Source organism: Amphiura filiformis, chromosome 19, assembly GCF_039555335.1.
Source record: "Amphiura filiformis chromosome 19, Afil_fr2py, whole genome shotgun sequence".
NCBI lineage: Eukaryota > Metazoa > Echinodermata > Ophiuroidea > Amphilepidida > Amphiuridae > Amphiura > Amphiura filiformis.
Genome location: NC_092646.1, coordinates 38,346,258 through 38,370,996, shown reverse-complemented (window position 1 = coordinate 38,370,996; position 24,739 = coordinate 38,346,258). Strand labels below are relative to the sequence as shown.

At 40.7% G+C, this 24,739-nt stretch overlaps 1 protein-coding gene across 1 annotated transcript in view; it reads left to right on the top strand.

Annotated features, from left to right (window-relative positions):
* Positions 1 to 24,529, top strand: part of LOC140140568 (uncharacterized) — a 37,090-nt gene extending 12,561 nt beyond the window's left edge. Inside the window, 15 exon segments of the mRNA XM_072162326.1 lie at positions 5,315 to 5,443; positions 7,337 to 7,595; positions 7,927 to 8,159; positions 8,447 to 8,755; positions 9,463 to 9,551; positions 10,267 to 10,507; positions 12,138 to 12,305; positions 14,528 to 14,751; positions 16,078 to 16,337; positions 17,164 to 17,264; positions 19,178 to 19,285; positions 20,150 to 20,327; positions 21,457 to 22,493; positions 22,525 to 23,295; positions 23,297 to 24,529. Coding sequence (XP_072018427.1) covers positions 5,315 to 5,443; positions 7,337 to 7,595; positions 7,927 to 8,159; positions 8,447 to 8,755; positions 9,463 to 9,551; positions 10,267 to 10,507; positions 12,138 to 12,305; positions 14,528 to 14,751; positions 16,078 to 16,337; positions 17,164 to 17,264; positions 19,178 to 19,285; positions 20,150 to 20,327; positions 21,457 to 22,493; positions 22,525 to 23,295; positions 23,297 to 24,298 — 5,109 coding nt within the window. The 3' untranslated portion in view covers positions 24,299 to 24,529.
* Positions 24,530 to 24,739: the final 210 nt, after the last annotated feature.

Here is a 24,739-nt window from a genome sequence, read left to right as displayed (position 1 = left end):
CATATTAACCTGTGTTAGTGTTCATTTTAAAACATTGTTTACAATTTATAGAGGTGGATGTGACATTTTTAATTGTGAACAGAATATTTCATTATTATAAACAGTTTGCTTGTCAAAATATAAGCTTTAAAGCACTTCTAACACATATATTTTGATAGATTCTATTGAATTGAGCAATGCTAAAATGTTTTTCCTGACCCTTTATATTTTTGCCAAGCAAAATGTTTATAATACTGAAATATTCCGTTCACAATTGAAAATGTCACATCCGCTTCTGTAAATTGTATACAAAACTGTCCCCTAAAAGACAACAACAAAGCCATGAAATAATCATATGAGACATGTATGAAATAATAAACCTATTTTAGATAGTCAAATATCATGTTGTTTAAGTATTTTGGCCTAAAAACTACTAATTTTGAGGATGTGACATGTGAACGGAAATTGAAGCTTTTTGAATCTCCTGTCACAATTAAAGAAGGCATGCTGAATTACAAACTTATTGTGCCTTTTGATCCCCACAAACCTGTAATGAAATAACTTCAAACTGGCATCCTAGTCCCATTCCTGTCTTAGTTCTTTGAAGAAACTATTTTGGATGTGACAGGTACCATGGATGTGACACATGTGAACGGAAACTTTGAAATGACATCTGCAAGCTAAGTTGATGAAGGAGTTTTCATTAAATGGTGTCATTAGATAGCTTATAGCAGGAGATTTTAAAAATCAAGGAGAACAAATTCTGCCACTTATTTGTTAATAAATTATACTATTTGGAAAATTAATCGGATGTGACAAAATTGTGAACGGAATTTGTTGGCAAAAATTCAAAATATCGCTGTATCTACGTATTAAGAGCAACAAGTGTAATTTGTTCAACAAATAGTAACAAGACTCTGAACTTTACTAAAACACACTAGTTTGCCATTCATGTAAAGTATTAGTCGATCTATTCCACATTGAATAAGGTACATAGATGTGAACGGAAAATGTCACATCCGAATTCAGAAATTTAAATGGTTCTCATGCTAGTTTAACTGACAACTACTACTTTGTTCATGTATGGCTGTATAGTGCAACTTGTTCATTACATAAAAACAACAAAAGCAGCTGGTAGGCTCAACATAGTTAAAAGTGGCAGCATTGGAAAATAAATGTCTGTTTTTAGGTTGCTAGTAAAATGTGGTTTTTGACCACTTCTGACCCCTGTGCGCCCTGAAAGATAAAAGCAGAAAGGCCGATTAAGCTAGTGGAGGTAGGCTATACAGAGACAATGAAAAATCACCAACAGTCAATTCTGTAACCCCATTATTTTTTACACGCCAGGCCAGATACGTTGAAAATCAAAAAGTGGCGCCTAACCGTGAAATGGGCCTTGTACAAATTCAACATTCAAAGCTGTCAATACATCATACCCTCCCTAGATTTGAAAAAGTAACCAGTAGTTTAGACATGCCGACATGTGAATTTTCACATATGGTCGCATGTCATAAGTTGGGTACAATTTCCATTACATGGTCAAAAATGACAAAAAAATTATTGTTTGATATGTTGTATATATTGACAACCTCTAATAATTAACACCATTTTTAACCTTAACACATGCTTAATTTTTGAGATAATGCTTAATTATTCATTAATTAATACACAGGCGTCTATGTAAATCTCAATTTTCAAATGCATTTTTCTCAAATCGGACCTCAATTACAAAAATGAGTCTAAAAGTTTTATTTTATGCAAGAACGTCATCAGATTTGGAGGATATGTTCTCAATACATCAATGCTTCAAATGAACTATTTGAAATAATTGTACGTATGTTAATTACATTGTGAAGGTCAATGACCTTTTTACGAGTAATTAGTGAGACGGTTATTCTATTATTGAGGAAATGAATATCAAGAAGAGAAATGTACATTAGCATGTTGCTAAAAATACTGAAATTCAACTAGGATTTCATTAAAAATAAAAATTAAAAAAAAAAAAAATGGAACATTAATACCCTTTAAGGTGGTACTACACCCCTTGATAAATTTGTGACTATTTTTGCATTTTTCTCAAAAAATAATAACACACTGGTAACAAAGTTATGTATATTATAGGGGCAAGGAATCCAGTTACTACACTGGAATTTCAGTGACTCAAGACAAGCGGCACGTTATTTATGATAAGAAAAGAGGTATGCATCGCTAGAATGTACATGTACCTTATTTCTTAAAACATATATATGAACCACTTGTCTTGAATCACTGAAATTTCAGTGAGGGAATTGGATTCTTTGACCCTATAATATACATTAACTTTTTTTACCAGTGTGTAGTTATTTTTTGACAAAAATGCAAAATTAGTCACAAAATTTATCATGGGGTGTAGTGCCACCTTAAGGTTATTAATTATTTTAAACTGTTGTGATTTGGTAGTTCACAGCATCTTACAAATGGTAGTGCGCTTTGGCAAAAACTGCATTGCTCAATTCATAGCGAAGCGTGTAGAAGAATTAAAATATCACAGATATACTTTTATAGGTGCTGCGGTTCTTGAGTTACGTTGTAAAGAGGGCTGAAACAACAACACTTTTGTAAAACGTACATAACTCATTAACAACAATAAATTAAGCAAGTTTTCAAAATATACGATTTGTAGAATGAACTTTTGCAAAACATCACGGTGTTAATTTTCAATAAAATATTGATTTAGATAATGAAAATCGATTTTTTGGTTGCTTCGACCAACAATGCCTCGTCTACCCTTAAGTAGTCAGTAATTGTTTTAGTTGTACAAATTCAACATTCAAAGCTGTCAATACATCATACCCTCACTAGATTTCAAAAAGTAAGCAGTAGTTTTGACATGCTGACATGTGAATTTTCACATAGGCCCTATTGCACACTCCCGCATCCGCCTGCTCCACATCCGCCTGCTCCTCCACCCCTGGCATTTTCATTTCAACTGATGTGATTTTTTTACTGAATAATGTATAATTATATGCTTCAGTAGACTGAAAGAGTATAAAATTAGGCTTAAAATGAGGTATCAACCACTGCTGTAGGATATGGGGTTACGGAAAGCCAATCAAATTTGAATCACAATTTTCAGAAAAGTGTAATCCCTCCACCCTTTTTGCATACCCAACTTATGACATGCGACCATATGCCCTATTGCACACTCCCGCATCCGCCTGCTCCACATCCGCCTGCTCCTCCACCCCTGGCATTTTTTATTTCAACTGATGTGATTTTTTTACTGAATGATTTATAATTATATACTTCAGTAGACTGAAAGAGTATAATATTAGGCTTAAAATGAGGTATCAACCACTGCTGTAGGATATGGGGTTACAGAAAGCCAATCAAATTTGTATCGCAATTTTCAGAAAAGTGTAATCCCTCCACCCTTTTAGCATACCCAACTTATGACATGCAACCATATATGTTTTTATCCAAAAAAAAATTTGAAAAAAAAAACAATAAAAAAAATATAAAAATTGTGTTTTTTAGAAATATTTCATGGATTTGGAGAGTCCTCGACCTAAACATCAAGTGCTACCATCATTATTTTTAAAAATTAGAAAAAACAAAAAAACACAAATTAAAAAATGTGAAAAAACAATAAAAAAATATTTCGCGGATTTGGAGAGTCCCTGGACCTACTAACATCAAGTGCTACCATCATTAAAAAAAAAATTTTAAATAAATAATTGCATTTGTTTAAAAATATTTCGTGGATTTGGAGAGTCCCTCGACATAACATCAAGTGCTACCATCATTAAAAAAATTTGAAAAAAAAAATAAATAAACAAATTAAAAAAAAATTGCGTTTAAAAAAAAAATATTTCATGGATCTGGAGTAGTGCTGTCATTCGACATGCCTTATGTTCTAAAAATTTTTTTATTTTTTTTTAATTTTCAAAATATTTTTGGCCAGAAAAGCAAGTTATAGGCCCAAAATTACTTGTTAGGCTAAAAAAAAAAAATTGTTTGTTTGTCCTCGACCATCAAGCACCTATTTTTACGCCCGCGCTACAACTTTTTTTTTTTTTCTATTTTTTTTTTTTTTAACATTTTCCACATAACTTTAATTTAAAAACATCGATTTTGTTGGATTTTCTACCTTTCTACGACTTTTACGTCTTGATTTAGGCATTTTACGCAGACCATATCATATGTGTGGTCGCATGTCCAAACTCACTATACAAATCTATATTTCAGTTTGTGAACTTTGTACTCGGCGATCGTACTATTAAAAGAACTGAATTTATATCAGATAGCTAGCGTTGTTTGTGGACAAAAACGCAGGGTGAAAATGTGTAAATATACCGATTTTTCTCACAAATTACAAAAAATGTACTAAATACATTGTATTAAAATATTTTTCATACATTTGAAATACATATTTGAATGATATATGTAATAGTTTTTGATTTTTAAATATTTTCACGTGGTGATTTATATTGTCTGCATAACAACGCTCAAGTGATGCAGTCCAAACATGGCGACTCTACGCAGTTTGCGTATGTGTTTTTTGCGAAAGGAAAGTGATTGTAGATCGCCTTGTAAGTGCCCCTATATCCCTAAATTTACGGGAATTATTTAATAATGTAATGTCAGATGTTCCGCTACTGCTGATGATCAATTTACCGCCTGGAGATAGCGGTGGGGGAGAAAAGAAATGGACCGTGGAGTACTGTTTCTCCTACTGAAACAGTGGCTACCATTGCCGAATTTGTATGCTCTTAAAAACAAAACAAAAAAACAAAAAAAAACAAAAATCCGCCCGCCCGCACCAATTTTCAAATGGTTGTGGAGGACAAACAAACAATTTTTTTTTTTAGCCTTATGGAGCAGAACATGAAAACGCTTTCTTCACACTTCAAGTTAGGTTTATCCTAAAAGTATAATAGGGGCCTACCTATTGTAGAAAGTTTGGTGTCATTTTGTAGATAATTATGTTCTTTTTCAAATACAAAAAACCCCAAGTCAATAGGACAAGTACTTTGAGATTTATACCTCAATATGTAAGATGTGTCAATGGAGCAGCCGGTTCGGGAGAGCCCCATAGGGTATACACAAAATTGTGAAAATATGGCCAACTTCAAACCTTTGTATCTTGAAAAGTACAACTAGCATGGCCTCAATATATCATCCTGGATTGTAGATCTACCCTACCTCATAGTACATCAAATGTAACAAAAGATGTAACCAGAGCTCTGTGTTTAGTGGATTTGACTTGCAACAATGCTTTTTTTATACAGGCTGATATTGTGGACCCCTGATGACCACAAACTCTGACCGTTATATTTTTTTTTTTCCTTTGCAGCTCTCCAACCTCTATGAGGGTAAGCCGCCCATCTCGCGGGCTAAGATGACCCATATCACAAAGACGGCCATCAAAGCTATCAAGTTCTACAAGCATGTAGTGCAGAGTGTGGAAAAGTTCATTCAAAAGGTTTGTATGGCATGCTAGCTCACACATACAAGAGCCGGGGGGGGGGAGCTATGTTACAATGAAAGGAAAGGGAGGAAAACCAAACAGTGCATGTGTGAACTAGAGTGGTATTAAGCAGGCATGAGCATTTCAGTTTTAAAACTGAATTCAGTTTTTTTAGTCACAATTTCCTCAAGTTTGTTTAATTTTAGCCTGTTTTTGGGTACTTTTTTGCCCAATTTTGTGCATTTTCATTTTAGGAAATTGCAGTCTCATGCCTGATTAAGATGAAAATAGCAAGTTGGGACTGACCTCGATCCACAGAGCAGGCATAGAAATTCTTGTATATAAAACATCAACAAATCCCAACATTATTCTAGCAACAGTTAAACAGAGCAACAAAAATATTGAACAAAAGTACTGGTACTGTGTTTGACCATGGTTTGACTGCTTTAAAAAAATACACTTCATTTTACGAAGCAACTGAACCCAAAAAATGGGGAATAATAGTCTATTTAAAATTTTAAAATTTGATATTGATATTAAAAACACAAGTGGAAGTGTAGGCCCCCGTAATACATACACTAAGCATTTCTATGCGAGCCCTCAAGGACTTTTTTAAAACGTTTTTTGTTGCCAGCACTATGCCTGCATCTTTGTAACTCTTTGATTGACAGATGATTGCACAGTACAGAACCAGATTCCGATCAAGGCATGCAGAAGCGTTTTTATCAGGCTCCGATAAAAATTTTTTAATTGCCCGATCGGGCAAGCTTAGGTCAACTTTTGCTTGCCCGATTATGCCCGAAAATTTGAGAAAGAAAACCATCAACAAGTTGCAGTATTGCAATAGCTAAAATTGTCTAAAAATAGCACAGGGTACCGCAACCGCGGTATGACCTAGTTGACTCACTTGAGATGTTCCACTGGCTCTTTCAGAATCAGCTCGATCAGGAGCATCTGCATCTTTCCACTTGCGAATTAAAAATTAATCCATGATGGAATAATATCTCCAAAGAAATTAATTAACTGTTTACGTTAACATCAGAACAACGTTGTGCACTGATAACATGTGCAGTGTCGTGACCTGATTTTAATAGTCAGGGAAAGCCCCTTGTTGCTGATGCTGCCGCCGGCCGATCCCCAATATCTTTTGGTAATTCAATAATAAGCACAACAAGAAGATCAAAGAGCCGCTGTGGGCTGTGAGCCTGTAGCTATAATGTTCTATGCAAATTAGATGACTCTCCCAGGGCAGGCTTGAATTGCGACGGCTGGCAACCACATGCGCTGAATAATTCATGAGTGCCGTACATACATGGTCATATTATACAGTACATACGATATACACTGTACGTGTTTCGGGGTCAGGGAAAAGGCATAACGTCATCAGACTGACCTCATTAATAATTAAAGAGTAAACATGTGCTTGTACGGTAACATACACTGCGATATGCACTGTACATGTTTCAGGGTCATGGAAATACCGATTGACCTCATTAATATTGAAAACATTTGATAATGGGGATTCCCACGATATGAACAGGTGATATGTACAGTGTAATCAATGTACTAGCATGTACCGGGGTATGCTTTGGAGAATAGCCTGCGATCAATAACAATTAACAGTGGAAATTAGTTGGAAATTTAGTGCAGAAATATATTTTGTTTGTTTGTCTGCATTGCTATTAATGTAAGTAAAATATATGCAAGTCATATTACACATGTAAATGCCGTCTTTGCACAATAATTTTGCAATTGCCCGGGCAGAGTGCCTGGTGATTTAGCTTGCCCGGCAGTATTTTTAATTGCCCCGGCAATCGGACAGGCGATTTATAGGAGCCTGGTTTTTATGACATTCAGGACAACGTAATTGTCATTATTGTGCGATTTGTTGTTTCTTTCCTCTGACAGTGTCGGCCAGAATATAAAGTGCCGGGTCTGTACGTCATCGACTCCATAGTGCGCCAGTCTCGCCACCAGTTCAGCCCGGAGAAGGACGTGTTTGCGCCCCGTTTCTTGAAGAACATCCACACGACCTTTCAGTTTCTGTTCAAGTGTCCAACTGATGACAAAGCCAAGATAGTGAGGGTGCTCAATCTGTGGCAGAAGAATGGCGTTTTCAACGCTGATATCATTCAGCCGCTGCTCGACATGGCTGATCCAGATAAAGGTTAGTCATACTGTACATGTAGTATCCAAAATTTAAAACCTAGATAATTTCACTGGCCAGTAAAATCTGGAGCATGAGTCCGGAGCAAAAGCACAAGGGAGGGGGATCCAGGCAAAACCCTCCAGAAGCTCTGGGCAGGACTTCTAACAAAATTTAGGTTTATGTTTTTGCATTTTCTGAGGCAAATCACCTTTTTCCCTCCTCTATTTTGAGCTTGTGTTCTAGTTGTGTCAGAATTTGCACTTTATACATGATCAAATTCTTCAAGATTTGACTGCATATTTTAGTGTGCATATAGAAAATCAATAACTTTTTTTTACTTCATTTGTAGTTCCAGCTGTTGTCAGTCCGGTGTCAGACAAGCCAGAGAAGTCCACGTCGGAGGTGAAGTCGGAGGTGAGCGCCTGGCTAAAGCACAATGAGGTTGAGAAGCCGCCGACCTCAAAGGCACCATCAAAGGCACAGGCAGCCGCGCAGCACTCAAAGGGCAAACCATCGCCTATGGGTGACAAGACGGTGGAAAAGGTGGAAAAGATACTGCAGCAGTCAAAACAGACACAGGAAGTAAGTTGGTAAAGTTTGGGAGGGGTTTTGTTCTGCAAATGTGGACAATATTCTGGTTGATTCTGGGTGTCCAACTCGTGAACAGTTGGATTGAATTTGAATTTCTAGTGTAAAAATATGTAGACCAATCTATCTGTAAACCAAACGTTGATAGAGCATAAAACAAGGAGTACATGTTTTTGATATAAAGGAAAGGAATAATTCTATTAAAAAATAAACCAAGTTACGGTCATATGAGTTAATTACATTATATTGCTAATTATTACTTAACCCGTCTCACTTACCAGCAACAGCAGCAGCTTCAGCAGCTACAGCAACTCCAGCAGGAGCTGAAGAAGCAGAAAGAGATGACCAAACCGGCTGCCCCACCTGCTGCATTCCTGGACAGCAACATGATGTCTCAAATCCAAGCCCTCACCCAGCAGCTGACCGAGCTGACCAACCAGGCCACCATTGCAAACAAAGCGGTTGCACCTGCCACGTCTGCCCCGTCGGGTACTTCCGCTGCGTCGATGACATCTGCCCCCTCGCGGCCTATAACCTCGATTCCCCCGACCAGTGGGGCTGACGGTAAAGGACAAGTAGGATTCAACAAGGTGAGTGCCAAACTGAAACTGCTTGTTGAAAAATGTCCAGGTATAGAATTTACGAAGCAGTGGCATAAATAAGGGGTTTGCACAGGGGATAAATCGACTGTTTAGTGCCAGAAGTGGGTAAGTGCAATAGCTGCCATGTGTAGATGAGTACAATATACTGTGTGTAAATTGCCAAATGGCCACAGGGCAGCTATTGCACTTCCCACTTCTGGCACTAAGCAGTTGAAATGCAGTGTCAGATGGGACAAAATGGAAACCTTCATTATGAACACCTGTATGAACTGTTGGTTCATTTGAAAGGTGGGGCATCGGGATAAACCCACCGAGTTAGCCCCTTTTCCATGTGTGTTTATTTCGTTCCTCTCGGGATTAAGTTATCACAGTGTAGATGGGTAGATCCTTGCACAACCAGTTGATTGTGTCTTGGTCAGGATCTTGGAAGTCCTATGGCACCATATGTGGGAACTTGTAGATGGGATAAATGTGCTCCATCGTTTCACAATAGTTAGGTGATGATGATGTAGTTGAGTGATGACGCTGTGCCAGTCGTGTGTAAAAAGTGCTCATAGTTCATCTTGCATGAAATATTCATGTGTGTACAGTAACACCCAGTTTATTAGCAGATAGATAGCAGGGTGGTGTTGAATCTGTTGATACAGTATTTTTGATAAAATTCCAATATTCATTTTTAAATTTCCTTCCTGCAGGCTCTGCTGGACTTTGACTACGGAGATGAGGATGAGGACGATGGAAGACGAGCCCCAGAACCAGCCCAAACAGACGCCCCACCACCTGTGTAAGTTATATAAAAATAATCTGCTCACACAACTACCGTCTGTACTCGCACAACTCAAGGACTTAAACCAAATTTGTTATACCGTAACTTGTACATATTGGTCAGTAATTAGTACTGACATTTGTAGGGTTCTGACATTTGTAGGGTGATATTGATCAATCAAGTGGATAGTGATCATGGTAATTCCTTGGCATTGCGTACGGTGATATTAGAGCAGAAAGGTAGTTGTGGGTCCGACTTGGGTCAGACTCAAGAATTCTTTTAGCCTGGCGATACTGGGTCTGCTCGTTCCGTCCAATGCAATAATTGCATTTGTATTTAAACAGAGGTGTGAAATCTCCTCTTTTAAGCTGAATTCCTCTTTTTTGGAAATTTCTTTGAGGCAAATTTTTAGCTTTTTCTTTCATTTTCAGCCCATTTTGAGCATATTTCAGTGCTTTTCCTCTTTGAGATCACTCACACCCCTGTTTAAAGTGGAACCTTACCTAAACATCCTCGGAAGAGCAGTGTGCGTACAGTTTAACCCATAATTCTCACAAGTAGAAACCAAAAATTTGCCAATATTTATTGATAGTCGTGGATCAGGTGAATCTTGTGTCTCTTGTGATCCACCAAGAAGTGGAAAATGAGTGTTACGATTGTAAATTGCATAATAATTAATGTATGAAGACGGAAACAAGAACAGAATACTAATCGAGCTCATTTTATATTGCAGCTCAATCCCAAATATGCAAGCAGTACAACAGTTGGCGCAGCAGCTGAAATCCCAGCAGATGCTGCCACCGCATCAGTTCCCCGGCTTTCACATGGGACAACCGCCTCCCATGGGACATCCCCCACCAATGATGGGACACCCTCCTCCTATGGGCCATCCTGGGATGCCCGGCCACTTCAACATACACCAGCCCCCGCCACAGATGGGACCGATGGGCGCGCACGGAAACTTTCAGCCTCGGGTGAGTGGATTTGTCTGTAATAGTGCAGTGACCTGTACTTGACCTCGAGTTTGGTAGTGACACAGATGCGTACTTGTAGGTTGCAGTTGTCATTTGTTCAGAGCGTATGCTGTATACACACATGTACGAGGGTGGTGTGTCGGCACAATTGCCTAAAAGCACTGATGGCGCTACCAAACAGGAGGTAAAGCAAAGTATTGTGGAGTGACCCTATAATGCATCAACCTGACTGGTCCCTAAAATGAATTATATAGTTCTTCCGCGGTCTGGGTACGCGCTGGTGATCGGCGATCGCGTAAAAGAGGCGAGGTCTCCTTCCCTTCTACTCACAGATGACCATTAAGTCTGCTGTCTTGTTGTCATGACCGTTGATCGGCCAATCAGAGTGCTGTTTATCACTTTTGCGCTTTCGTTTGACACACAGCACACCACGGAATAATTTAAAAATTTACCTTACCTTACCTGTATTAATCGTGTACCAGGATCGCACAAGGTGAAAGTGGTTCATTGAAGTTGAATGAAGTGTAAGGCCTGTTATAGATTATAGTTTTGTGTGCATTTTCTAGGCCCAACACAGTACAGGTGCCGATCGTAATTCCTTTAGCAATTCATTTGAGGACTAGAGTCATTGCCATGGTGATGCGAATAGGGTGTATATTCTGCCTCGTCTCTAGTTGAGTGTAACGCCATGTTGGATTTCGTTATGGCAGATTTAAATCGGGCACGCTAACCTAATTCAGTGGGGCGTATACACATGCGTAGAAGGGTGATTGTACGTACGCTGGTGACGCTACCGTGTTAAACGCACCGATTTGAGTCAGCCACTACAAAATCCAACATGGCGTTCAGTCTTAACTTGTGATGAGACATAGTAAAATAGGACTAGAGCTAAGTATAATAGTGAGAGAAATTATTTGTGTTGTGAATGTGATGACTATATTTATTTTCATGGCCTGAAGCTCACTCATTATCTCTAAAAAAGAGGTGTTATTCATATCCACAGAAACAACTTGCCATGCTAACACTAACTCGCATTCACCTACTAATCCATGCTGTAAATAAATATCATGATTAGACAGAAGAGGCCCCCTCCACACGAAGTTCAGGCCTTTATTAAAATTATGTTTTGTTGCTGCTTTGAGAAGTCTTTGCAAGAAGCTTGTATAACAACTCTATTTTAATGTCTACTGCCATTTCACCTCTTTCGTAACATCATAACAGCACTCGTAGCTTGCCTCTATGATCAACATAAACATTGGTTCATTGCCCATTTTCATTGCGCACCATTCTTCAGAGATGCACAGTTTTCAAAAAAGGATGTGGTGTTTTGTTTCACTTTTTTCCCCTTCAAAACCAAAGAAATATGTTTTCCCCTTCAAAACCAAAGAAATGTTAAAAAACAAAAAGAAATCAAATTGAATCTGCTAATACTGTCTGCAAGTCCTGTGTCTTCTGTCATGGAAACAACATGGTTAACTAAACTTTTTAAGCTGGCCTGACTTGATTATAGCATATTTAAGACACTTCGGCAGAAAGTCTGTATAATTGCTCCAATTGACCGCTTTCATTGCCTCGCCAATCGACAGTTTCCCCTATTCCCTGAAAAAAAAAGCAGAAAAAATAAAAGCAGCTTTTCCAAATACTAGTATTCTCTTTCATCCCGTATGACATTCCAGCCCCTATGGGACCACCACCGATGGGTCACCCTCCCCCAGGAGGGCACCCTCCAATGGGTCAGATGCCAATGCACCACCCACCCCCACAGATGGCACCACACGGGGGCTTCCAGCAGCCAAAGGTCTGTATCAAAGCTACAATGTAGATAGATTTTGTGTCCGTCTTGTGAATAAATTATTATGTGTTTGTGGCAGATAAGAGTTGGAATTCATGACAAGAGCACAGGACTTGTCTTGTCGGTCATTGCTCGGTTCTTTGCAACTCTGAGGTTAGATTTGGAGAGTAGGGACTCTGCATATATATATCCTTGTGCGTAACTCATCAATGAGGTTAGATTTGGAGAGTAGGGACTCTGTTATAACCCGAGATGAATATAACAAAAGAGATACGAAGCTCTGTTCATTCATACCTTGTATGCAGCGATCCAGGTCTCCCACGTATATTGTTATGCAAATCGCGCTAGCTCTACCCTTGCCTGCTTTATACTGCGCACGCTCAAATCAATTATACAGCTTCACTTCCGGGGTTCGAATCAATACACTGGGGTCAGAAAGTTGTTTACAGTATTCGCCAGCTGTGTCATCAGCTGCAGTGCTAGTTACATTCTGTGATATTTTCTAAACACAAATCAAGTGATCAAAATATGTGACATGATCAAGGAGAATGAGTCACATGTCGACCCTGGTCGAAAATGAGTTTTACATAATTATATGTTTCTAAAGAAGACATTTAGAGCTTTCTGAAACTGAAAACCCGATGTTGATACGACTGTTCTTTGCAAAATTACATCAATTTATCAATCGCTGAAAACAATGTAAAACAAAAGACTTTTAACACTTTCTTGGACAATATCACAAAATCAATATTTACGACATCCGAATCATTTCTCTTGATCGTGTCACATATGTTAAATTTAACCACCTTATCCTGAATTAGGACACAAAAGTGTCAAGTGACCGTTCTGTGCGGAAGCTACCGTGGAAGACCTTGGAATGTGATCGATACGTGATAACAATAGGGCTGTGCATTGCTTTGTATCTCTTTAGTAATATTCATCTCAGGTTATAACCTTGTGCATAATTCTGTGGTGAGACACCATATTGGACTGCAATGCATGGGGACCAAAACTCCTGAAGCTTCTGCCCTGAGGTAGTTATATTTTGATAAATGCCTGAAATTGAATGAAAATCTGGAATGTGCATGTAGCGCTTCGGGCTCATATTCATCACTATGCGTTTCACACATATATCGCAATGTGCACTTGAAATATGACGTTTGCTGGCTATAATTACGGTTGGATAATCCGGAAGGACATTTATTTCCTCTACAGAATGACAAACGGATCTAACATCTTTGTCAACCACCGGGCATATTTTATCCTGCAGTCATTAATTTACATGTCATAACTAACATTCCAAACACCATAGCTCACTCATTCTCACTAATAGAGAATCATTTAAAAACAGCCACATCAATGTGTCATCACAGTCTATAATGATTGTTGTGTAAATTGTGTATTTGTTGGAGCAGGGGTCCTCTACTTGACGTCCTTAAAGTGCCACATTAAAATCTAGTTAATTCTAAAGCACCACTTTATCCATGAGTGTGGAGGGTATTGAGTAATAAGATTGCTTCAATGGTGCGCTTTTAGGACCTCAGATGCGGTCAGTGGGCTACTCCTCGGTGGGGAGGAGTACATGATTACCTGTTAAGTGAGAGCCTTACTCAGGCCTTGTCTTTTGAAAATTGCTGGCAAGTGACAAATCACTCTCCTCAAAACTTGTCAGGTGAGCTGTAGGCGAGTGATTTTAATCACTTGTATTATTATTACACCAAATGAAGGCGAGTGATAAAAAGCTCTCCTCAGCTTCATTTTAGGTGAGTGATGGCGAGTGATCACTCTCACTCACCTCAAAAGACAAGGAAGGCCTGCTTACTGTCTCAGATAGCTTGTCAATCTGGCAAATCTCTGGTTCAATTTATTGTGGCTTACGCTCATACAATATATATACACATGTAAAATATTGAATATCAGTGCAATCATGTGCTTGGCAAAGATTATTTTCAAATTTGATTGAATATGTAAATCGGAAAATTTATCAAAATAAAAACCACATCAGATTTTCAGCATCTGAGGAGCTTTGAGACAAACTTTTTTAAAATAAATTTGCTTGTAGATGGAATTGTACGGTATATCAAGGAAAGTGGATCTCACCGAACCAGGTTAAGAAAGCAGTGTTCAAGGAGAATCAAACCTAGATCCTGTATAGCAGGAGTAATATTTTTAATTTAAACATACTTCCATAGATAACTAATATATAAGATCATGTTTATTTTCAACAGCCTCCAGAACCAGCCATGCCACCAGAACCTGCAGCGGAGAAGAAGACCGCCCCTGCCCCCACTCCCACTCCCGCACCTGCTCCCGCCCCCACTCCTATTCCAGTGGAAGAAGAGCCAGAGGTGATGGAGATCATAGAGGATGATGAGGAGGAAGGCCAGGTGGATGAAGAAGAGGAGAGGTCCCCAAGACATAAGCGGTCCCGTGATAGACGTAGCAGATGGGGGTGAGTTGTCTCCAGGTGGTGTAGGTGAAGGAGCAAACCAAATGTCTTGTCAATATAAAAAAATCCGAAAATGTAAAAAAGAATTTCTAATTTTTAATTTTTTTTTACATTTCCGGAATCCTAATGCTGGCCTCATGCTTTCTGCCGCTTGCCGCTGCTAAATCATGCGGCTTGTTCTTTTCTGCAAGCGGAGTGGCACACCTTTGTGTGGCAGGGGCGTGACTATGAATGCTAATGTTGCCACTCATCACCGCCAAAAATCGTATCTTGTTCTCATACGTCAGAGCGGCACTGCTCCCGAGTTGACTTGAATTCAAGTGGAGTGATTGATATATTCGCTTGCCGCTGGTCACCGCTAGCGTTTCTGGTGTAACTGCAGTGAAGCAAAATTGCAGCAAAGCGGCAAGTGGTAGGAAAGTATGAAACCAGCATTAACATCTATAGGCAAAATATCAAGTTTCTGTAAATTGAACATGTTACTAGTCACATGCCTGGTTATAAATGGACCCCCCCCCCAAGTAAAATTGCACCAAAGAATGACAATGAGCAAATGCATTGCCATTGTGTTCCTGATTAGAAGGTAGTCCATATCCAGAGAAGATTTATAAGCAGTTCCATGATACAACTGAAACATCCGGGTACTTGAAAACCAGTCTAGTAATCACAGAGTTTCACACAATTGCTCACTGTTGATTCCCGTTCCAAAGATGCGATTTTCAAACACACAAAATATGACCAAAACTTAGGTCGATAAGCGTTTTGAGATGATCCCTGAAAAGAACATCGGTACCCTGTTCAAATGAGCTCTTTTTTGTTACTATCGACCCACATTTGAATGAGGAATAAAAGTCAAAGTACAAGAAATCGGTATACTAAAAGTAAAAATTTCAATTTAATGGACACAGCTGCCAACAGCTGTACGCGATGCGACGGATTTTGTATGTCGCGTATTTCAAAGTACAACGCCAACGCACGACCATGAATACAATAATGAAAATACTAACCAATCATGAGTGAGTTGGCAAGGTTGGATTCACTTCCGCGTTGCGCACACGCGGGCGTTCATAACACAGTGTATGCAGAGAATGTACGCGTTTGACAGCTGTATTCATTCAATTGAAATTTCTAGTAGACTGGTTCTCAAGTACCCGGATGTTTCAGTTGTACCATGGGACTGCTTATCAATCTGCTCTGGTCCATATCCATAAAGTACATAATTTGGTGGCCAGAAGTAAAAGTTGGCTTGTATTGAGGTCTAAGTGGCTGCTAGAACACTTGGCCAGAAGTCTGAAACTCGTAATGAAATTAAATTTTGTTTGCTTTCAGCTCAAGATCACCAAAAAGGTCACGACGATCAAGATCACGGTCACGATCACGCTCCCGATCCCGATCAAGGTCCAAACGGAAGAAGAGGTCCCGCTCAAGAGAACGCTCATCACGACATGGCAAGCGATCCCGATCAAGAGATCGCAGAGACAGAAGGAAAGAACGGGAAGAGAGGGAAAAGGAGGATAGAGAGGAGGAGGAACGATTGCTAGAGAGAGAAAAACTAGGATTGCCATTTACAAAGGACAAACATATGAGTGGTAAGCACAACACTGGGTTTCAGAGAACTGCAGTCCCTTGCAAGCACCCTGTTCATGAGTGACAAACACAGCTTAAAGATGTCGATCTGAGTCAACCAATGGTTGGACGCATAATCGGCCGATCAGATTATCGGTCTGTTGCTATGATTGTCAGACGATTCAGCCAATCAGAACCCCACTTCCGTGTTTACGCTCTGCCCGGTCTCAAAATGTAAACAACTGCTGTTCTTCTCTAACAAAAACTGTAAGCAAAACACTAAATGTATTGGGCTGGTCTTGGGCAAACATCAACAGTCTAGTAAGAGTATCGTAACATCAGTACTGCACAATGTTGCGCTCGTCTGTTTCTGAAATGTTTTCTCTTGGTTAATGGTGTCTCTGGTGTCAGGTGGTGCTGTGGCGGTCATGTGTAAGAGAAATTTGGCTATTCCATTTAAAATTCACACTACCTCTGTGGAAGATTTTGAAATATCTTCCACAGGGGAGTATGAATTTCAAATGGAATGAACACATTAGGCAGCTCCATTTGAGTTTCATACACCCTCTGAATAAGATTCAACCTGAATCACTGTTGCAGAGTGGGTTTCAAATCTGTACTACTAATGTGTTCATTTAATTTGATATTCATACACCCCTGTGGAAGATATTTTCCAAAATCTACCCAGGGGTAGTGTGAATTTTAAATGGAATATCCCAATATCTGTAATTAAGTTGATTGAGAGAAGTATCCAGGAGGTAATCAAGTCAACTGCCCCTCAATCACTTTGCTTTAATAATATCCTATACTTTGTACTAGTGATACAGTATATTCTCTCCTGTTTTGCAGTGTGTACAACAACCATATGGATAGGCCGTGTACCAAAGACAACTAGTGAGTTTGAGATTCGTCAGATGATGGAAGAATTTGGCACTGTTCTATCAGTCGAGGTGAGTCTGGAATTGACATGTTTTAGATCTATTCCAGTAGGTAATAAAATAATCAAACCAGTACAGTCAAACCCCTTATATATATGGATCTCTGTACTATCCAGCTGAGTGATGTTCATAGGAAAACATGTTTCTGATGTTTTGACATAGAATTTCATGCTCTGAAGCATTGGGTTATTCCAGTTGAAGTCCACGGTACCCCTGTGGAAGATTTTGGAAATATCTTCCACAGGGGGAGTATGTTTTCAAATGTCAAAGAGTTTTGAAACCCATACTCCCCCTGTATTATGACTTAACCTATATCTTTCACAACTGGAGTGATTATTTCGAATGGAAGTTACCCAATTGTCTATTCTATTCAAAACTTATACTCCCTCTGTGGAAGACTTCAGCTAAATCTGCCCCAGGGGTAGTGTGGATTCTAAATGGAATAGCCCATTTTACTTGCAGGATTAAGTTATCTCAGTGTGCCATTTCTGTTGTCACATTGCGAGTTCACCCCTGCTAGAATAAATATGTGACAGGCCCAAACTGAGGCAATCTCATCTATCGTAGTTTGACCTCCGAGTCAGCCTGCCTACAAAAACGAGTATGTTCACCTTGAAGAAAAACAGGTTTTGTCCTTAAATGTAATGTAGACTATTGAAATTGAGATGCGTAACCCATAAATATTACAGCTAGAAATTATATTCTACTGCATCATGCTTTGCTGTGCACTGTTGTTCAATCTGAAGAACATAAAGTCAGCTCTGAAGAGGCAGGGCAAGTTTTTGGGGCAAGTTGATAATTGCCTTGGATTTTCATTGAAAAGGCAATTTGCAATGTTTCAAAAGGGCATCATGGCAACCGTTGGATTGGATGAGGCCATTTTCCCCCCAAAACACTTAAAATATTTTGGTGGTCTTTTTGGTAAAAAAATGTATATCAACAATACGAAAGGTCGCAATTTTCATATTAATAAATGTTTAGGTTTATTAAGTTTACTTAGAGGACTGTTAAATGTCTACTTTTTATTAATTCATCATAAAATTTGTATTATATCGCCAATTTCAAAAAATCATTTAATATCAGAAGGACATTCCTCGTATTCAGAATTTTGCAATTTGGTACGTCTGATTTGTTCTCGGGTCCCACAAAAAATACTGTGCAAAGGTGGGTGACCGACCCCTTAAAGTGAAATTAACTGAAAGTTGAGAGTGAGTGGACAAAATCAGAATTCAGAGATACAGAACCACGTCCATATCTTTCAGCAAGGAACCATAAGTTAATGACAAATAATCAGACTTGAACAATGATTTTGCAGGATTAAGTTATCTCAGTGTGCCATTTCTGTTGTCACATTGCGAGTTCACCCCTGCTAGAGTAAATATGTGACAGGCCCAAACTGAGGCAATCTCATCTATTATAGTTTGACCTCCGAGTCAGCCTGCCTACAAAAACAAGTACGTTCACCTACTGAAGAAAACAGGTTTGCAAAGCATACTGATATTAAGAAATGGCGGTTTGCTTTCCCGTTGCCGGTTTGTCCTCATATAATGTAGACCACTGTGAAATTTAGATGCGTGTCCCATAAATATTAAACGTAGAAATATTACACTAGGATCAAAAACATACTCATCTATCAGGGCACGGTTCTTTAACTTCAATACATTTGCACATTCATTTGAATGACCTTTGAAAATTTGGGTACAAAAACTCTGCTCTGCAACTTGAGGTCAAATTCCCACTAAGGTTTGTTTAATTGAGGTTATTGAACTATGCCATTGGGATGAGTCCATAGTGTTAGTGCTCAAACCACACCTGTCCACCGTGATAATGAACAATGCCAACAAATTGGTGGTGGTAGCAAATTCTTACAGATCACTCATGAGTAAAATAGTGGTTAATGATATTAATTGTGTTGTTCCTTGCAGGTGGTGGCGCCTAGGGGTTGCGCATACGTTTGCGTCGAGAATCGTTCCGATGCAGCCAAAGCCTTGAAGGAATTGAAACGAGGGAAATTATTTGGACACACGCCAAAGGTAAGTAATCATCATTGGTTGCGATCTATGTTCGAACTAAGCCCTATAGCAGTGCAATTTACACCCCAAAAGTCGCCTGTTGCGATGCAACTTCAAAAGTGTGGTGCAAAATTGTGATACCACATTGTACTCACTTTACATGTTGATTGTCTGTGACTGCACTTCAAATTTCTCTGCGTCAGATAAAATTGCACCACAACTTTCAAAATGGGGTGCAAAGGTAAAAAAATAATTTGAAGACTGGTTGTGATCCCCTGTAGTACTTATAAATGTATTTTTAATTATTTATTTTACATATTTATTGATAAACTAGGATGCAATTGCTGCCAGGGCTCAACTAATAAAGTGAAGGAAGTCAGTGAAGCCATAAAAATAAGCAGATTTTCAATATCCCCATTCAGTGATTTGTACTTACAGAAATGCATTGCTTTATTTCTCAGAGCATGTACATGTACACCAACACCCAAAAGATCTTGGCAAATCCTATCATATCTTCAAAAGTATATATAGTGGATGTATCAGATCAGGGAGGGGTCCATTTCACTTGACTTAAAAAGTTTCGTAAGTTCGAACGGTACCCTTCATAAGTAATAGGGATTGACTACAGAGACCCTTCGTAAAGTTACGTCTAGTATTGGGTATTTGTGACTTGCAAACAGTTGAGATAGAGTTAAAAGTTAGTTAAATGGATCTCCTGGTATCATTTTAAAAGCCCATTTATTAATCTGCACAGTTTACAGTATGAAAATTGTACAAATAAGTACAAATTTCTAGGAATTGTGGGAACAGGTAACACATTAGGTGAACAGATTAGTTTGGAACATTTCTTCCACTATAATATAATTTTGTCTTTTTTCCGAACAGGTTGCATGGGCACCAGCTAAGAACATGAAGGAGAGCGATGTCAAAGACTACTGGGATGTGGACAAAGGTGTCTCTTATATCCCCTGGAATAAACTCCCTGCAGATGGAAACCTAGTTAGATTCTCACAATCTGGACATATAGACAACGATTCCTTGCCCCCAGAGTTGAAAAAGACGGGTAAGTCGGACATTGGAACAGAAAGTTCCCATCATAATTGCCTGAAATTGGTTTAAAAAAAATTAAAATGAATTAGTCGTAAGTAGGTCAAGCAGATATATCCATAGTACTTCATAAAATTAAGAATTAAAAGATGTTCGCTGTAGAAGTGACCGGATTAATCCGATTAACTACCATTACCAATAGATGAATATAATTTTTGACTATATCGCCCTGCTACAACGTTCACACGGTACCTATTTGAACCATATCATGCTGATCACTCACACCTGTAAGATTGTGGTATCTTTGAATAGAGCGGTATTGTATTCAATCTTATGATTGAATACATACACAGGTGATGAGTGCAACCTGCTTGTTGTAGTGCAGGGCGATATAGTCAAAATTGTATTCATCTATTGCTATGGTAGTTAACTTATTATGTCACACTCACTTCTACAGCTTAATTGTTGGCACATGTTTTATATGCGCCAGTTCAGTTCGGGACCCTTGGTTACCCTGAAGATGGCTACTAAAAGTAATATTGTGAATGTGTTACACACTTTCAACTTAACTTCATTGAAGTGAAATATTTTAAGCCAGATATAGAGATGACAGAACCACATCAAAATCTTTCGAAAAATGAACTAATAGTTGATGACAGATAGTCAGAATTGAACTAATGTTTTTGCAGGATTAAGTTATCTCAGTGTGTCATTTCTGTTGTCACATTGCGAGTTCACCCCTGCTAGAGTAAATATATGACAGGCCCAAACTGAGGCAATCTCATCTTATCATAGTTTGACCTCCGAGTCAGCCTGCCTACAAAAATGAGTATATTCACCTATTGAACAAAACAGGTTTGCAACACATACTGATGTTAAAAATGGAAGGGTCTGTACTATCTATATGTCCAGTTTCACTAGTTGTGTCAAGTACCCGTCAGGTTGTGTACCACCCATAGATTGGTGTGATGTTTGATCTCTGGGAGAGTGGAGAGGCATCATGGGAAAAACAAGGTCTTAGTGGCCTGTCCAAGGCTGTATGAGATTGAAATAAGGTTGTAATGTAAATCAAATTTTTGTTTTAGCATTGTGTGATGAATTCTTGCTACTAAATGCTCGTTTTCTCATTTGATTGATTCCTGCAGATGAGCCGATAGAAGTACCAGTAATAGCCGAAGTACCTAAACCGGTAGTAATTAACCCTCAAACGGGAATAGGCAAATGGGAGTCGTTAACGCCGCAAGAACCAACCCCTGCCGAGACACCAATCCCATCCCTGCCGTCAGTGCCTCTACCTGGCCAACCAATTCCAGCTGGACAGCCTATCAATCCACTGGCTCAACCTATGGGGATACCGGCTGTTGCCGGGTAACATGCCCACGCCTTGATACCGCCGCCGGGATCGCAGGCACAAGCCATGCCCAATGCAACCGCTGGAATGCCGCCACACATGATTCGAATGCCCGTCGGTTTTCCAGGTGGTGTGTTTCCTCCGTTCATGGGGTTCAGTCCGCAAGTTCCGCCGCCGGGAATACGCTTTCCGCCCGGATTCCAACCTCCAACTGGTGTTCCGCCACCCGGTGGAATGCCTAATCCAGGGATTGTGCCTTCAGGTGTTCCTCCACCAACGAGCCAACAGCCCGGATTTCAACCGGGACAAATGCCAGGAATTCTGGGACAGGGTGATCCTCGATCTATTGCAGCTATACCTCAAATGGACAAATCTCCTCAAGAAAAAGAGGAAAATAAAGACATGCCACCAACAACCTCTGCTTCCCATCTTATAGGCAAGAGTCTAGTAGTTCCAGGGAGTTCAAATTCAAATGGACAGCCACAGCCAAATATGCCACCTGGCCTCAGACCAGGATTCCCGCTGTCGGCTTTAATCAAAAACCCTTTGCAGCTTAATCAAATGCTGGCACAACATGGTGCCGTAGCACATGGATTTAATCTACCGATGCGCCAGGATTGCCCGATTCCGTCCACAGATTCGACCACCCGTGGGTTCTTCCATCAAATGCATGGTGGTAGACCACCGCTTGGCAATATGCTTCCACCTAACCTGCAAAACAAAGAGGGCTCACCGCGGCCTGGTACTCCAGATATGAATGACAGAGATAAGAAAGATGATAATGATAAACACGATTCTGATCGGGAACTGATGGGGCCACCATGTTCCCTCCGGCCAAATCAGTAAATTCTCCAAATGCTAGCGGAAGACAAGGGCTGTTGCCAATGCCCAAGCCAGATGGACCTGGCGGATTACGCGTGGGCTGCTTCCAAACCCAGGCAGCCCAAGTGGTGAAAACAGACCAGAACCAAAATTTAAAAGCATACTGAAAAATCCTCTTCCGCCAAATCATATGCAAGGAAAGGCGTCGGAGGCTGAAAGTCCAACATCCCAGGATCATCCGGGAATGCCAGGAAGACCTGTGTTTAGTCAAGCAGGAACTCCACCTGGCCAGAGACCAATGGTCAGCGAGGGTTTGAGATTGCAAGGACCAGGGATGCACATGATGAGACCTATTGTCAGTGTGCAAGGGCAGCCTTTGTTAACTCAGAGTATAGCACCGGGATTCAGGATGCGATTGCCCGGAGCCGGCCCACATTTTGCCGTCCAGGGACCAGTTAATGTTATACGCATGGGACCCGGCGGAGCAATACAATATCCCATGGCTGGGATGAGACATCCTGGCCCACCACACGGAATGTTGAACCCAAGGGGTCCTCTACCTTTGCTTTCACAGCAGAGAGGCCCAGTCCCACCACAGGGAATGCAACTTGGCAACAGAGATGAAAGGCCTCCATTACTTGGCAATCGAGATAACAGGCCACCGCCTCTACTAGGTAGAGATGATAGGCCACCACTGCTTGGAAATCGAGAAGATGGTGGGCCTGATGATGAACGAGAACAAGGGCGTGAACCATTCCCAGACAGAGGGGGTGATAGATGGAGAGGGGGTCCTCCTGAAAGAGGTAGACCTGGCCCACCTGGTGGTCCACCAGGTGGCCCACCCCGGCCACCCGGGCCTGGTAGACCAGGGCCACCTGGACTTATTAGACCAGGAGGACCTGGACCAGAAATGGGACGACCAGGGCCCCCTGGACCAGAAATGGGACGACCTGGGCCACCTGGACCAGATATGGGACGACCTGGGCCACCTGGACCCGATATGGGACGACCCTAGGCCGCCAGGGCCAGATATGGGAAGACCTGGTCCGCCAGACCGAGACCCACCATTCCAAGAAAGGCTAGAGGAATCGAGAGGTGGTATGGAAAGGGACTGGAGAAATGATAGAGGAAGAGGTGATTGGCCTGAAAGGAGGTGGGGTCCAGGTCCACCTCGTGATATGCCTCCACGGGGTATGCCACCACCTCGGGGAGACATGCCACCACCCCGGGGAGACATGCCACCCCATGATATGATGCCAAGAGATATGCCACCTAGAGACATGAGAGGACGAGATGGCGAATGGGATAGACCACCGGAAGATGATTGGAGACGGAGACGCGATGATCGGCGACGAGATGATAGAGACAGAGATCGCGACCGAGGGAGAGATCGAGACCGCGACAGGGGAGGCAGAGATAGGGATAGAGATCGACGTGATAGAGATGGCGACCGAGACCGCGATAGAAGCCGAGACAGAGATAGGTTCCGCGATCGTGGTAGGGATAGAGACCGTGATAAAGATGAACAGGAACAGGACAAGTCGGCTGCGCCAGGTCCTGGTACAGAGAAACCAAAGGAAGGTTCATCTGTGCCAGGCAAAGCTTCAACAGAACCTAACGCTCAGGCAAAGCAACCACTACTGCCATCGCCATCGAAAACAGTGCCACCTTTACTGGCGGGATTAAGAGGTCCGAATGAATCAAGTGACACGCCGGCTAAAGATGCAGCTGCACAACCTCAGACGCCTCTGGCCCACCTAGAAAAAGTCGATTTGATGTTCCAGGTGTACCACCTCCAAGTGTACCCCCTGTAGGTGTACCCCCTGTAAGTGTGCCACCTGTAAGTGTGCCACCTGTAAGTGTGCCACCTGTAAGTGTGCCACCTGCAAGTGTGCCACCTGCAAGTGTACCGCCACCTGTAAGTGTATCAACTACAAGTGGACCGCCACCTGTAAGTGTAGCACCTCCCAGTGAACAACCTACACCAAGCAGTACTAAAACAGATTCAGGACCGAACAAAAACAGTGCCAGTGATACCAATGGTCCTATGCCCAAGCCGGCAATCTTAAGCCCCAAAGGACCTCATCCAGTGCCTGGAGGCTTAAGTTTATTTGACGATCTCCCTCCTCCTGTAAATCACGATGCAGCTCCGAAACCAGTACCGGCTCCGGAACCGGCACCAGTGTCGCCGCCAATCAAGTCGATTCTCAAAAATAGCACAACGGAACCAGCTTTGCCCAAATCAATTCTAAAAG